The sequence below is a fragment of the Mytilus trossulus genome, chromosome 5 (genome assembly GCF_036588685.1).
Source record: "Mytilus trossulus isolate FHL-02 chromosome 5, PNRI_Mtr1.1.1.hap1, whole genome shotgun sequence".
Taxonomy (NCBI): Eukaryota; Metazoa; Mollusca; class Bivalvia; order Mytilida; family Mytilidae; genus Mytilus; species Mytilus trossulus.
This window is the reverse complement of record NC_086377.1, coordinates 54,250,263-54,266,798: the sequence shown is the minus strand read 5'-3', so window position 1 is coordinate 54,266,798 and position 16,536 is coordinate 54,250,263. Positions and strand designations below refer to the sequence as shown.

The following is a 16,536-nucleotide window of genomic DNA, read 5'->3' as shown; positions in this document are numbered from 1 at the left end:
GGTAAAGACTAAAATGATCCGAACATCGTTAGAAGCCCGATGTTTTGAATAAAATAGGCTCTCCAACCCGTTTGCCGTGGGTTGCTACCCGTGTCGGTGGTTGACGAGATCCTTGTGGATGAGGACTATAGCCAGACTCCTTACGGTCAGAAAATACCCGGACGGACGAGACTATAGTTCAATAAGCTGCTTTGGCTTCGAAATCATCTAAACGTGAGGTCGGATGGACCCGGTTCGATCAATCGGCTGGTCATGTCGAGCCCTTCAGTTAATCCTCAACAATAAGCTTTCTTGTAACAATTTTCATAATACACACAAGTATTTTAAATTAAGCTATTTATATTTCGGATAACTGAAGAAGGCGATGGCTCATGGGTCAATCAAGTGGTACGATTTCTTTTTCGCTTGATGGATACGCTCTGCTGGAGTATACTATTCTTGGAACATCTGGTGCCTTCCGCAGTGGATCTTGGGTGTTAATTTTGAGGACCAGCTACATTATATTTGAAGCTCGTTTTCAGCATTAGCATTTGATCCCGGTTCGCCGGTTCGCCACGGAAACACAGCATCGCCCATGTAGGCATTCCGAGGTGGGTGGATGACAAGAATGGTGAATCTTTCTCCTCTCATATGGCACAACAAAACAAACCCTCTAAATCAGCTTTAATACATACAAAAAGAAAATGTGATGATTCAGAGCCCTGTCGGGAAGATGACAGTTGGCCCAGATTTATTGTAATAAAAGAAACAACCAATTTCAAAAATATCGCCCTTTGTGATTCACAAACAAATTCAAAGCGTTGCTGGTACTGTTAAAATTCCTCGCTAGAAGCTCTCTTGCAGCTCATGAATAACATCTGGGAATCTGGTGATTTACCATCAATCTGGAAGCTTGCAACCGTCGTGCCTATTCCAAAACCTAGTAAAGATCATACGGATCCTATTAATTATCGACCAATTGCTCTTACCAGTCGTGTCTGTAAAACACTCGAACGGATGGTCAATGATCGCCTAGTTTGGTTCCTGGAATCCAATGGGCTATTAGCCAATATCCAGTGTGGATTCCGACAGGGTCGCAGTACTCTTGATCATCTTGTTCGATTCGAATCATTTGTCCGTAATGGTTTTGCGAAAAATGAACATGTGGTGTCGGTCTTTTTCGACCTCGAGAAAGCCTATGATACTGCATGGAAATATAGTATTTTAAAAGATCTATTTGATATGGGGTTGAAAGGCAATATGCCTAATTTTATTTCTAATTTTCTCTCTAACAGACAATTTAATGTTAGAGTTAATTCGACCATGTCTGGTATGTATGATCAAGAGATGGGTGTCCCTCAGGGCAGTATTTTATCTGTTACATTATTTAGTCTTAAAATCAACAGCATTGTTGAAGTTTTAAAAAGTAATATTGAAGGTTCATTGTACGTAGATGATTTTTTAATATGTTACAGAGGCAAAAATATGAATAACATTGAAAAACAATTACAATTATGGGCCTCGGAAAATGGTTTTAAATTTTCCACTTCAAAAACAGTCGGGATGCATTTTTGTAACAAAAGAAAATTGCATCTTGATCCAGAACTAACGTTGTACGGCAACCCAATTAAAATGGTTGATGAAACCAAATTTCTTGGTTTACTTTTCGAAAAAAAGTTAACCTTTCTACCCCATATCAAAATGTTAAAAGCGAGATGTTTAAAAGCTTTAGATATTTTAAAAGTTGTAGGCAGCACTGACTGGGGTGCTGATCGCAACATATTACTCAATTTATATAGATCTCTTGTTAGATCTAAACTAGATTATGGCCCTATAGTGTATGGCTCTGCAAGGAAGTCCTACATACAGATTCTCGATGCTGTGCATCACCAAGGTTTGCGTCTCTGTCTTGGCGCATTTAAAACCTCACCAGTTGAGAGTCTGTATGTTGAGGCTGATGAGCACTCACTCTCTGACAGACGTTTGAAGCTTGGACTTCAATATGCTGTCAAACTAAAACCCCATTCAGATAATCCTGCCAACAGCTGTGTTTTAATCCGATTTATGAAGATATTTTTGCAAAACATGAAAATAAAATTCCTCCGTTAAGTATACGTTTAAAACCACATTTGGCTTCTTTTGATTTAAAATCTGTTAATCAAGTTAAAACTTGCAAATGTCCTCCATGGGAACTTCCCAAACCAAAATGATATTTGATCTCCGTGAACACAAAAAAAATAAAACAAATCCTCTTTTAATTCAGCAACACTATGCTGAAATTAAAGCCGATTATCTAGATTTTTCAACTGTCTATACTGATGGATCAAAAGATGGTGATAGAGTTGCATCTGCTGCTGTCTTCAGGGACAGAGCTGCAACCCTCCGTTTGCCATCTGATGCATCCATCTTTACTGCTGAAGCAGAAGCAATAATTTTGGCTTTGAAATTTATTGCTTCTTCAGATAAATCCAAATTTATTATATGTTCGGATTCACTTTCATGCTTACAAGCTATACGAAATACTAAAATTAATCAAAGCGCGAAAGCGCTGTAAAGGCAGTTAATTACAGGTTGTGTGTATTTCTAGTCCAGTTATACCATTATCTTCCATAGAACAGAGGTGGTGTGTAGAATTTAAGATTCAGAGTTCTTTTGTACCTAGTTCACCTATATCTATAGTCTATGTTTACAGTATATTTTATGTGCCTCCCATGAAATGCATTTTTAGCCATGGCCTTGTCAGTTTGCTTTAAATTTATGAGTTTGACTGTCCCTTTGGTGTCTTTCGTCCCTCTTCTTTAGACATATAAGAACTTTTCCTTTTCAATATAAATCGACTATTCTTAATTATTGATTGTATACACATATTCTATGACTCTCATAGATAATAGTTCACAAAGATTGACTAGTCTCTGTACTGTGTTTATAGCAAGAACATCAAGTAACATAATGGTAAATGTACATAGTAACATGTCAACTTTTTTGATGACCATACCTGGCAACTGTCAGTATTTGCAGAGTATTTCCCCCATCGAGCTCAAGGCTCCCAAATGGAAATTTTGTAAGAGCAATTTTGTCGACTATTTCAAAGAAAACAATTAATTCAACAATGGCTATGAGCTTGTTAATGCACGAAGAAGCCAAAAACCACATTAGAATATATTTGAAGGGAATCCATGACAAATCGTCCCACTTTAAAAACAAGAGTGCACACACTGAAATGTCTCGCCTTCTTTACTAATCATTGATATTATGTTGATAATCCTAATAATAAAGCTTTATTACAACTGTCACATAATCTTAACATAAACCAAGAAAACTAAACATTGACAATTGAACCATGAAAATGAGGTCAAGGTTAGATAAACCATGCCAGGTAGGCAAGTACAGCTAACAATTCTTCCATACAACAAATAAAATTGACTTATTGCTTATAGTTTAAGAAAAACAGACCAAAACACAAAAGCTTAACACTGAGCAATGAATTGTAAAAAATGAGATCAAGGTCAAATAAAACCTGCGCGACTGACATGTAGATCATGAAATATTTCCATACACCAAATATAGTTGACCTATTGCATATAGTATTAGAAAAAAAGGCCAAAACTCAAAAACTTAACTTTGACCACTGAACCATGAAAATGAGGTCAAGGTCATATGAAACCTGCCAGGTAGACCTGTACACCTTACAACCAATCTATACACAAAATATAGAAGACCTATTGCAAACAGTATAAGAAAAACAGACCAAAACACAAAACTTAACTATAACCACTAAACCATGAAAATGAGGTCAAGGTCAGATGACACCTGCCAGTTGGACATGTACACCTTACAGTGCTTCCATACACCGAATTTACTAGACCTATTGCTTATAGTATCTCAGATATGGACTTGACCACCAAAACTTAACCTTGTTCGCTGATCCATGAAATGAGGTCGAGGTCAAGTGAAAACTGTCTGACGGGTAAGAGGACCTTGCAAGCTACGTACATACCAAATATAGTTATCCTATTACTTATAATAAGAGAGAATTTAACATTACAAAAAATTTAACTTTTTTTTTCAAGTAGTCACTGAACCATGAAAATGAGGTCAAGGACATTGGACATGTGACTGACGGAAACTTCATAACATGAGGCAACCATATACAAAGTATGAAGCATCCAGGTCTCCCACCTTCTAAAATATAAAGCTTTTAAGAACTGAGCTAACATCGCTGCCGCCCCCGGATCACTATCCCTATGTCGAGCTTTCTGCGACAAAAGTTGCAGGCTCGACAAAAAAACTGCCCCAACCTGGATTACCAAATCGCCCCCCACTTGTGAACCGTGTTAAATCCCGTTAATATTACCCCTGCCAACTGGTCCCACCTAATGGAAATCGGTGAAATCTAGATAAATATATTAATAACCAGGATGAATTTAGTAATGCCAACTCACCCCACTTATGGAAAAAGATGTCATCCCATGGAATATAAGTTCAATTCCATATATTGCATTATGATACATTTAACAGGTTACTTTTCAATTGTTATGCAAATAACTTAGAGCTTCAAAACTTAGTTATTCTTTAACAATCAGGGTTTTTTTAGAATTATAATTTCAGTATATATCAATAATAGTAAGTAAATTAATTTTCGGTTTGTTTGTATTCTGTGTACATTAGTTTTCATTAAAGTGGTGCGAGTTTTTATTTTTAATTATATATATATTATTAATCTAAATATTACCGTTTTTTTATAAGTAGGGCAAGTTGGCAGGAGTAATATTAAACATGATTTAACCAATTTCACATGTGGGGCGATTTGATAAATCAGTTTGTGGCGTTTTTTAAAAAAGTGGGGCGATTAGCCAGTGGGGCGACTTGTCCTGCTTCCATTTGAAGGCCCCCTTGGAGGTTTTGTATGACTATATGAACCATCTTTCATGTAAAACCCCCATGTGCATTTTGAAAAGTTGGCAGATATGTTTCTAACTCCAGGCAAAATCTACTGGTATGAATGAAAAAGAAGTTTTCAATTAAGGCTCTGTGGCCATAACAGCTGTCTCATTAGCATTTTAACCACTTCCAATATTTGCAATTAAAACAATAGAAGAAAATTATTCAACGCAAAAACAAAACTTACTTGTAAGTAAATATGAAATTCTCTTTACGGTATGAGTTTTTCTCATTGTTTGAGATTGTACAGTAGTACATGTACCTGTAACTGCTTATACCAATTTCTTATTCACTTTTGCTTGATTAACTCACTAAATATCATATACATTGTACCACATCTCCTTATTTTTATAAGCATTCCAATAACATGAACAATTGTAATTCAATTCTATATACCAAAGCAAAATGATCTGCACCACTTTCATTCACTAGTATGCATCTTTTGGCAAAATACAAGTTCTTAAATGACACAATATATATTTATTGATAAAAAAAATAAAATTTAGTATACAACTCTATAAACAGGTATAAAAAAACACAGCTGTGTCATAACTTGTGAAATCTGTGCTGAAAACACAAACGTTGATGGTATTTGATTAATTCCATATGTGAAGCTCAACATTAGCTCGTCAGTTGGTGGTGGACAGTTATAGTTCCTTTCTGCAGGCTAGGATGAATGGCTTTTCAGGAAAACCAATTTCACAAATCAAAACTTTCCTCTAGATTTCTCCTACAATATTCATCCAGTTTAGTTCTTTTGTTTTAATTGGACACCGTCCTGATTTTTAATTTTGCAAACCATTCAGTCTCTTGCTTGCAAATGGTGCATGAAATTAGGATGGGTATGGCAGTAGACAAGTGTCTTTAAAGTGGGTTTGTGCCCTGAAAAAAAGTTTTATAACTTAATTTTTTTGAAACTTGTGCAACACACATACCTAAATAACTATAACATAGAAGAGAGCAGCATTCGTGTCAATGTTTTGTTCCTGTTTACATTGTCATTGATATATTTTTCAGAAAGCCTGAGCTCATGAATTCCTGTCATTACATCCTAAATTAACATAATTACTGCTAGCTAGCTAGAATAATTATCAGTATGCAATACGTACACTATCACTGTACAGCCCAAGTCTTCAGTATATATAATTGTTGCATTCATTCACTCCTGTGTTCAGTCGTTCAAAAATATTTAAACATCAACAAATGAACTTTAATAAGGACAAGAAAACACTAGAAAAGATACGTACATACAACCCGTGTTTAAGTGTATTTGAGAGAAATATATCGGGTTAAACGATTTATAAAGGAGAAATATATCTGGTTAAACGATGTATAAAGGAGGAAAAATTGTAGATATTGCATTACGATGCTTTCTACCTAATAGCACGTGGATATGTTTACATATTTAGACTTGACCCAGTATGACCCGTACCTTGTAGGTCACCGCCGTCGACTAGACTACAGTCGTGTATAAGACAACAAAAAGCTTAAGCCTGTACTTTTTGTGTGAAGTAAATGTGTTTGTTCTGTACATTTAAATTGTTTTACCTGATAGCAAGGACGTAAATCTATCCGTTTCCTTCTCAATTCACTTTGTCAAATTCTTCGAGCTTCTTCGAAACATACGTATTACTGCGCCGGAAGTGAGAAAAATATGAGAAATCCTCGTAAAATAATGCTATTTTCAATTTTGTGGAATCCATTTTGTTATATTTATTATACAAAGATAAAAAAAAGTTACGATTAATTATGAATTTGATATCATTATACGGAACGTTTGTGGACTATTTTTTCCATAGCTGTAAAACGGTCATTTTGGCGGGAAATCATGTACACATACACACGTAGATTGGCTGGTACCCGATCGTAATGTTACACATCACATACACAAAAAGCTAATACCCGGAACGTAGTACCGGGAACCAGGATAATACGTAGACAACATACATAACTAATACCGAAATTGAAAACGCTTTACAGTTCCTCGTTCATAAACCGAATTCCGCTTTGAATTATAGAAGATGCAATATTAATCATGTTCAGTCGACTTTTCATTGTTATATCAACGTCTGAACTAATTAAAGAATCTTTAGATGTCAGATAACACTCGAAATTGACCCGACCTCTTTCCGCACGGAATACACATAATGATAGTTTGTAGTCAGGTTGACTGCTTATAATGCAAAATACACACTCATAACAAGTTCTATAAAACAAACAAAACACACTGATCGTTTCTTTAGTCCCCAATGTAAATGAAAGAAATAAAAACCATATCATACCATAAAAAGAAGAGGAGAAATTCGAACATTTCCGGATCTATTTCTGGCCAAAAGACCCCCTGCAAAGATTGCGTATGAAAAGATGAACCTCATGACTTAAAAGTCAGGCCTTAAAGCACTGCCTTTAAAAACCCAACATTCCTGAAAATTTTATATGTAATGAGGAATTTAAAAATTCTTCTGAAAGAAATAATATTTCTATGGGTTCCGAGTCATGTTGGAATCCTTGGAAACACAGCTGTAGACCTTGAGGCAAAGAATGCCCTAGGTGATCCTCTATCTAACTGTGATATACCATAAACTGATTTTAAATCTAATATTAGAGAATATGTTTTTAATATATTGAAAAATAAATGGAGTAAAAAGATGATATTAAATTGCATGAAATTAAACCTAATTTAGGCAAACCTTTTAATAATATTATGTGCAGAAAAGATCAGTGTGTTATTACTAGATGTCGTATTGGTCATACTAGAATAACACACGAGTATCTTTTAAAAAATGAAGATGAACCACAATGTGTTCCTTGCAACTGCAAGTATACTATTAAACATGTTTTAATTAATTGTATTGACTTTGCTGATATTCGTAAGAAGCATTTCAATAGCAATAATATGTATGATTTATTTAATAATAGAATTTATGTAATATACATAAATTCGGTTATTCTAGTGGAAAGTTATAATCTCGTCCGTTGCAGTGCTTTCCTTTATAAATTCATATGCAGCGATAGGATGTATAGTGGTGACGTCAATTTGACGTTAGCATTCTTTCTAACTTTGAGCCGCAAGTGAACAGACGTGTATTTACAATACAGAGAGAAGTATTTGGAAAAATATCAAGTTGAATTAATATAGTGGATATTAAAGTTGGTATTTTATATATGAATAATAGGCAAAGAGATATGTGGATGATACAAAAAATTGTTTTAATAAAAAAATTGTAAATAGTTAGAAATTGTTGAATTTCGAAACGGCGTGGCCGCCACGTGGTGCCGCATATGAAATAAAAGAAAAACTATTTAATCACAATACGACTTAAGTTAAAGAAATTATATTTTTGTGGTGACTTTATGTTTGGTGAATAATTCACCCAGTGATTCTGCTGCGGAAGTAATTACTTCGTAGAACACGACATACTATCAATTCAACAAAAACGATAATACATCGTTTCAACGGCTACAGCTTTAAGATATATTGTCATTGATTAAAGACTTTTGGTTACACACACAAACAAAATGAATAAATTTGAAATAAGTAAATAAATAAATTTAATAAGAAAATAAATGAATAAATAAATTTAATTGTGAGTTTCAGTATGTTGAAAAGAGGTACCAGGAAGCGTACAGCATCAGCGAGAGCTGGAGTAAGAAGGACCCCGGTGGTGTCGAAGGGAGTTTCGTCACGGGCGTCAGTACAATCATCTATGACGGTTACAAGGCCTGAGGCTATCTATACAACTTCTGGACATGACGGCGCTGCCATACCCACAACTGCAACAGTATCAACGACAAGAATGTTGATGCCAACATTTTCTAGCAATCAGGACAACTCCGTCCACATTCCGGACATGTTACCATGGCAACCAAGACGAGCAATAGACCCCCAGGCAACTGTTGATAACACACAGTTTGTGTCACAAACAGGTAATGTGACCAATAATGAGTATGTACAAATTCCCAATAGAATTGGAAGTGTTAATGTGAATCTAGGCATAAATGTAACACAGTCAATTAAAGAAAAAATATTGAAAGGGGAATTCATAGATTTAGCTTGTCTATTAAATAATTCAGTCAACACGGGTTCTGACAAACAAAAGTTGACATGGGCTCAAGGGGAATTCATTTTACAACCCATTTCTCAACAATCAAAAATTACAAATATTGAAAAGTGGACAGATGCTTTCATCATTTTTATTTATATTTATTGTGCTGTGCACGTAGACCGATTTAAGGAATTGTTAAAATACATGCACACAATACGCCTTGGGGCTCAAAGAAACCAAGGTATGGGTTGGAAAAATTACGATGAGCAATATAGACTAAGAAAAGCTCATGAACCATCCAGTTTATGGAGTAATATAGACAATGAGCTTTGGTTGTTATATATGCAACCAGTGAATGTTGAATAAAAAGATTACACACAAGGACTTAGAATCAGTAGTGGGTTTGATGGCTTTCTGTTCAAGGGCGATTACTTCATCTAGGGCTTTCCTTCGCAGGTTTCATGATGTCATAGGGTTATAAAAAATAAAAGCCTTTTTATTCAATTAGAATAATAATGATCTCAGAGAAGATGCAAAAATTTGGCTGATTTTTCTGGAACATTTTAACGGAGATTGTTATCTATCAGAATTAACACGTAGATAACAAATGAAACGTTGCATTTGTACACTGACAGCTGTGGTAACTCTGATTTAGGTTGTGGTGCATATTTTGATGGTAAACGGGCACAATATGAATGGCCGGAAGCATGGTCAAATGTGCCAATCATGAAGGACATTACTTTTTTAGAGTTAGTTCCGATTGTTTTAGCTATGTTTATCTAATTTCCAAAATCGAAAGATTTTATTTCGAATTGACAATATGGCATTAGTTAGTATTATCAATAAAAGAACTGCCAAGTCGAAGCGTGTGATGGCATTTATTCGCCCCCTTGTTCTTTTTACAATGCAAATGCAGTGGTTGTAAAAATGAAATTGCAGACTCGATTTCTCGTTTTTAGTTGAAGAGATTCCGGGAACTAGCACCCGGGGCCGAGTCGGTTCCAGAAAACAACCCAGAAGAGTTCAGAGATTGATATTGAGTTTGAAACAAACAGATTAATTAATTGTTCGCTTTCTCCTAATACAATTCAAGATTATCAACGAGCTTTAAATGCTTTGGCTAAATTTATGAATAGTTTTGATATAGATCATAGTTTCCAATATCATTCAAACACATTACTCAGTTCATTGCATACATGTCTTGCTTGGACATGGCTCCATCTACGGTGAAATGTTATATTTCAGCTATCAGTTTTTATAATAAGATTAATAATTACGAAGATATGTCTCAATTATTTGTTGTAAGGAAAATGATTGATGGAATGCCAAGGTCAAAGTTAAAGAGACCTGACAGTAGATTACCTATTACTATAGATATGTTCAAAAATATTAAAGATTTTGCCCGCATTTTGTAGCATTTTGTAGCTCCAGATATGAAGCAGTCTTATTTTCTAGTTCTTTTTCAATGGGATTTTTTGCATTTCTGCGAGTTGGTGAAACGACAACTGCATGTGGCAAGGAAGGGTCCAATCATGCCATTAAAATTGAAAATGTGGAGGTTACTAATCATAATATAAAAATATACTTGGCGTCTTCAAAAACAGACCAGCTAGGTCGAGGGACTTTTTGTGACCTGACAATCAGATCCGGTAAAATTACTGCAAGAATAATTAAAGATTCGACCTCGAATTAGTGGTCAATTATATTGCCACTTTGATGGCTCTCCGATGACTCGATATCAGTTTTCAGGAATTCTAAAACAAGCTCTGGGGTATATTGGTTTTGATCAATCAAAGTATGGGACGCACTCATTTAGAATCGGTAGTGCTACTTCAGCAACTAAGCTTGGTTTTACTGACGAGAAAATTAAAGTAAGGGGTCGTTGGAGTTCTGATACTTTTAAAGTTATATACGAATACCACAATTTTGAATAAATTTCGTTGAATTTTAAGGTCATGCAATTTAGTTTATTTCATGTCAATACATACATTTGAATGGTTTTACACTAGTTATTTTGGGGCCCTTTATAGCTTGTTGTTCGGTGTGAGCCAAGGCTCCGTGTTGAAGGCCGTACTTTAACCTATAATGGTTTAATTTTTGAATTGTTGTTTGGATGGAGAGTTGTCTCATTGGCACTCACACCACATCTTCCTATATCTAGGTATTAAATTGTAGGCCAAAATGTGTCTGTATGGATAGTAGGCTCATCTTTGATAAGAAATGCATTTGTTCACGCAAGAAGTAGAACAGGTGGTGTAAATTTAGGTCTCCATAGAATAGGAGTTAAAATTTGGTGGCAAGGGTATGGTGGCATGGGTTTAAAAGATTTGGAATCGACAATAAAAAGACTGATAAAATATGAAAAAGCGCCGAAATATCTTGTCCTTCATATTGCTGGAAATGATTTGGGGAAGACAAAATTGGGGTTTTTAAGGAATGAAATCAAGGCCACCTTGGAGAAGGTTCAAAGTTATCTACCTAATAGTTCGATTGTCTGGTCTCAGATTTTACCCAGAACAAATTCGCGTCATTCTAAAAGTCAGGATAGCATGATGGCATGCAGAATTAGGATAAATAGTGTCATTGCATCATTCGTGTTAAAGAATGGGGGACATTATATAAAGTATTCAGATATATTCTTCCTAATAATACTTTTTTTAAAGGAAGATGGTGTTCATTTGACTGATCTAGGAAATGACATATTTCTAAATAATTTGCAAGGTGCGCTTGAAATGTTTATTTGTTCTGGTTCCTATACATATATATCCAGATACATTTGGTACTAGTATGTGTATATCTTAGATAATTTTAAAACAGTATTGGCCACAGTCCTATCGCAGCTTCATCCCCACTTTAGTGGCGGTTGATCCGGTACGGTTGAGTTTGACATATACCGTACCTAATCAATTTGGCAACTTCGCTGCGTGTGATAAACTACAGTTACAGTTGTCTATATTTTAGTGATATTAAAAGTACATTTTGTGGATCGCTGTATCCCAGGATCCAACAGCTATGTTAGTTGATCGCTGTATCTCAGGATTATACATCTATCTATCTATATATATCTATCTAGTTATCTGTAGGTTGCCAGAGGTAACCAAAAAATGATCTATACATCTATGAATCTAGTTACCTATGAATCTATCTAGTTGAACAATATATATCGTTGAATCTATATGTGTACATATTTTAATTTGTGTAAATAATAAAAAGCTGTGGTCAATACTGCCAATAAATCTTAGTTTTACAAGCCATCTCGAATAATAGAATTTATGTAATATACATAAATTCGGTTATTCTAGTGGAAAGTTATAATCTCGTCCGTTGCAGTGCTTTCCTTTATAAATTCATATGCAGTCGATAGGATGTATAGTGGTGACGTCAATTTGACGTTAGCATTCTTTCTAACTTTGAGCCGCAAGTGAACAGACGTGTAATTACAATACAGAGAGAAGTATTTGGAAAAATACCCACCCTCCCTCCACTATATATAGTTAAACCATGTAGTTTTGTTTGGGTACTGCTCTTTTGTTCTTTTTATTTTCAGGTACATGTATATACGAGTAGCTAGAGTTCCAGTATGAAAAAATCTTCTCCATTGATGATTTGCCATGTGATGTCAAAAATTGCAGTATTCAGTTAGATGTTGGTTGTATAGAAACATTTGTTCGTTAAAAAGTGAAAAATGTGTTTGGCAACTTCGCTGCGTGTGATAAACTACAGTTACAGTTGTCTATATTTTAGTGATATTAAAAGTACATTTTGTGGATCGCTGTTTCCCAGGACCCAACAGCTATGTTAGTTGATCGCTGTATCTCAGGATCATACATCTATCTATCTATATATATCTATCTAGTTATCTGTAGGTTGCCTAGTTGATCGCTGTATCTCAGGATCATACATCTATCTATCTATATATATCTATCTAGTTATCTGTAGGTTGCCAGAGGTAACCAAAAAATGATCTATACATCTATGAATCTAGTTATCTATGAATCTATCTAGTTGAACAATATATATCGTTGAATCTATATGTGTACATATTTTAATTTGTGTAAATAATAAAAAGCTGTGGTCAATACTGCCAATAAATCTTAGTTTTACAAGCCATCTCGAATAATGTTCCATTTACAAATATTGTTGCTTTTTTAAAAGAAATTGGAATTTATCATAGAATATAAAAATGTTATTATATTTAAATCGATTTTAATTTTTATCACGTTATTTTACTGTTGATTTTTATTTGTATATACTCAATTTGCTTTAGTCAAGAATTTTAGTATATAGAAGGACTTTTTGTCTTATTTTAAAAATATGCTTTAAATTATAAAAATATTCGAATTAGCTCTCGCCGCGATATAGCCTTTTTGTGCTAATGCGGCGTAAAGCAACCAACAATCAATCAATTATCTAATATATTTGTCAATACATATTGGAAAATTGTCTTGATCAAATGACCGATTTAAAGTAACATCGTATACAATTATCAAAAAAAGTCAAATGTTAAAACAGTAAAATGTTGAAAAATTACCAATAAAGGTCAAATCTAAATCATTATCAAAAAGTAGAAAAAAATTACTGAGAAATTGGTGTATTTTAAAAATAAAAATGTGGTTGTTTCAATTTTACTTCTAATACATTTGTCAATACATATACAAAAAAAATTGTCATCTTCAAATGACCGATTTAAGGTAACATCGTATACAATTATCCCAAAAAATGTCAAATTTACAGTAAAATGTTGAAAACATATCGTTTAAGGTAAAATCTGAATGAATATCAAAAAGTATAAAAAAATTAGTGGAAAAATGTTACTGAGAAAATGGTGCAACTTTTAAATAAACCAGTGGTTGTTTTAATTTTATTACTTAAACATTTGTCAATACATATCAGAAAATTGTCTTGATCAATTGGCCGATTTAAAGTATCATCGTATACAATTGTCCAAAAAAATGTCAAATTAACAGTGGAGTGGTAAAAAATTACCAATAAAGGTCAAATCTGAATCAATATCAAAAAGTAGAAATATTTACTGAGAAAATGTTACTGAGATAATGGTGTAATTTTTAAATAAAGCTGTGGCTGTTTCAATTTTACTTCTAATATACTTGTCAATACATATTGGAAAATTGTCTTGATCAAATGACCGATTTAAAGTAACATCGTATTCAATTATCCAAAAAATGTCAATTTAACAGTAAAATATTGAAAAATTACCAATAAAGGTCGAATCTGAATGAATATCCAAAAAGTAGTAAAATTTACTAAAAAAATGTTACTGAGAAAACGTTGCAATTTTTAAATAAACCTGTGGTTGATTCAATGTTTTATTTGTCAATACATATTAGAAAATTGTCATAATTGACCGATTTAAAGTAACATCGTATTAAGAATCCAAACAAATGACAAATCAACAGTAAAATGTTGAAAATTACCAATAAAGGTCAAATCTGAATGAATATCAAAAAGTAGGAAGAATTACTGAAAAAATGGTGTAATTTTTAAATAAAGCTGTGTACTTCTAATACATTTGTCAATACATATTGGAAAATCGTCTTGATCAAATGACCGATTTAAAGTAACATCGTATTCAATTATCCAAAAAATGTCAATTTAATAGTAAAATGTTGAAAAATTACCAATAAAAGTCAAATCTGAATTATTATCAAAAAGTAAAAAAAATACTGAAAAAATGTTACTAAGAAAATGGGTGAAATTTTTAAATAAAGCTGTGGTTGTTTCAATTTTACTTCTAATACAATTGCCGATTTAAGGTAACTACAATTACAATTAATAATACATATTAGAAATTTGTCTTGGTCAAATGACCGATTTAAGGTATCATCAAATACAATTATCAATACATATAAGAAAGTTGTCCTGGACAAATGACCAATTTAAGGTAACTACAACTACAATTATCAATACATATTAAAAAGTTGGTTTGGTCAAATGACCGATTTAAGGTAACTACTAATAAAATTATCAATACATATCAAAAAGTAGTTTTGGTCAAATCACCGATTTAAGGTAGCATAAAAAAGTAGTTTTGGTCAAATCACCGATTTAAGGTAGCATAAAAAAAAATCATCATTACATATTAAAAAGTTGTCTTGGTCAAATGACCGATTTAAGTTAACATCAAATACAGTTATCAATATATATTAGAAAGTTGTCTTGGTCAAATGACCGATTAAAAGTAACTACAATTACAATTATCAATACATAATAGAAATTGCCTTGGTCAAATGACCGATTTAAGGCAACATCAAATACAATTCTCAATACATATCAGAAAATTGTCTGGGTCAAATAACCGATTTAAGGTAACATCAAATACAATTATCAATACATATAAGAAAAATGTCTTGGTCAAAAAAACGATTTAATGTAACATTGAATATAATTATCAAAAAAATGTCAAATTTACTGTAAAATGTCGAGAAATAAACAATATACAAATAACAGGTTTGCTGTCCTATCATATACAATTATTTTAATAATATAATCAATTTAAGGTAATAAAATCAACGGTACCAATTTTGTTGCACTAGATGCGCATTTCGACAATACATGTCTCTTCAGTGATGCTCGTGGCCAAAATATTTGAAATCCAAAGCATATATAAAAGATGAAGAGCTATAATCCAAAAGGTCCAAAAAGTATAGCCAAATTCGTGAAAGGAATCAGAGCTTTGCATGAGGGAGATACATTCCTTAATTTATAATAATTTCTAATATTTTGTAACAGCAAATTTTAATAACACAAAAAAATCCGTATTTTCATGCCAGTACCGAAGTACTGGCTACTGGGCTGGTGATACCCTCGGGGACTAATAGTCCACCAGCAGAGGCATCGACCCAGTGGTAGTAATAAAATCAACTGTACCAATTTTGTTGCACCAGATGCGCATTTCGACAATACATGTCTCTTCAGTGATGCTCGTGGCCAAAATATTTGAAATCCAAAGCATATATAAAAGATGAAGAGCTATAATCCAAAAGGTCCAAAAAGTATAGCCAAATTCGTGAAAGGAATCAGAGCTTTGCATGAGGGAGATACATTCCTTAATTTATAATAATTTCTAATATTTTGTAACAGCAAATTTTAATAACACAAAAAAATCCGTATTTTCATGCCAGTACCGAAATACTGGCTACTGGGCTGGTGATACCCTCGGGGACTAATAGTCCACCAGCTGAGGCATCGACCCAGTGGTAGTAATGAAATCAACGGTACCAATTTTGTTGCACCAGATGCGCATTTCGACAATGCATGTCTCTTCAGTGATGGTTTGGTGGGTTCAAATTGACTTCAAATACAATTGTCAATACATATTAGAAAGTATCTCGGTCTAATGACTGATTTAAGGTAGCATCAAATACAATTATCAATACATATTAAAAACTTGTCTTGGTCAAATGACCGATTGAAGGTAACCACAAATACAATTATCAATACATATTAAAAAGTTGTCTTGGTCAGATGACCGATTTAAGGGAACATCAAATACAATTATCAATACATACTTAAAAGCTGTCTTCGTCAAATGACCGATTGAAGGTAACTA

General features: G+C 33.5%; 2 protein-coding genes and 1 long non-coding RNA gene across 5 annotated transcripts in view; 2 read left to right on the top strand and 1 right to left on the bottom strand.

The window, feature by feature from the left end:
* Positions 1-12,679, top strand: part of LOC134718925 (uncharacterized) — a 72,186-nt gene extending 59,507 nt beyond the window's left edge. Inside the window, exons 2-3 of one of the 3 annotated variants that reach the window (XM_063581770.1) lie at positions 8,513-8,847; positions 12,514-12,679. In XM_063581770.1, coding sequence (XP_063437840.1) covers positions 8,520-8,847; positions 12,514-12,533 — 348 coding nt within the window. In that variant the 5' untranslated portion in view covers positions 8,513-8,519 and the 3' untranslated portion in view covers positions 12,534-12,679. Of the gene's footprint in view, positions 1-8,512; positions 9,630-12,513 lie in introns of those variants that run through there. The other 2 variants (XM_063581769.1, XM_063581768.1) reach the window with 2 other exon arrangements.
* On the bottom strand, positions 5,386-7,328 carry LOC134718924 (uncharacterized). The gene is made up of 2 exons (XR_010107476.1): positions 6,469-7,328; positions 5,386-5,802 (listed from the first exon to the last, which is right to left on the bottom strand). It is a non-coding gene; the product is annotated as an uncharacterized LOC134718924 (long non-coding RNA).
* On the top strand, positions 10,250-11,972 carry LOC134719256 (uncharacterized). Its single transcript, XM_063582259.1, has 2 exons — positions 10,250-10,319; positions 11,142-11,972. The coding sequence occupies exons 1-2, from the start codon at positions 10,250-10,252 to the stop codon at positions 11,750-11,752; spliced, it is 681 nt and encodes a 226-aa protein (XP_063438329.1). The 3' UTR covers positions 11,753-11,972.
* Positions 12,680-16,536: the final 3,857 nt, after the last annotated feature.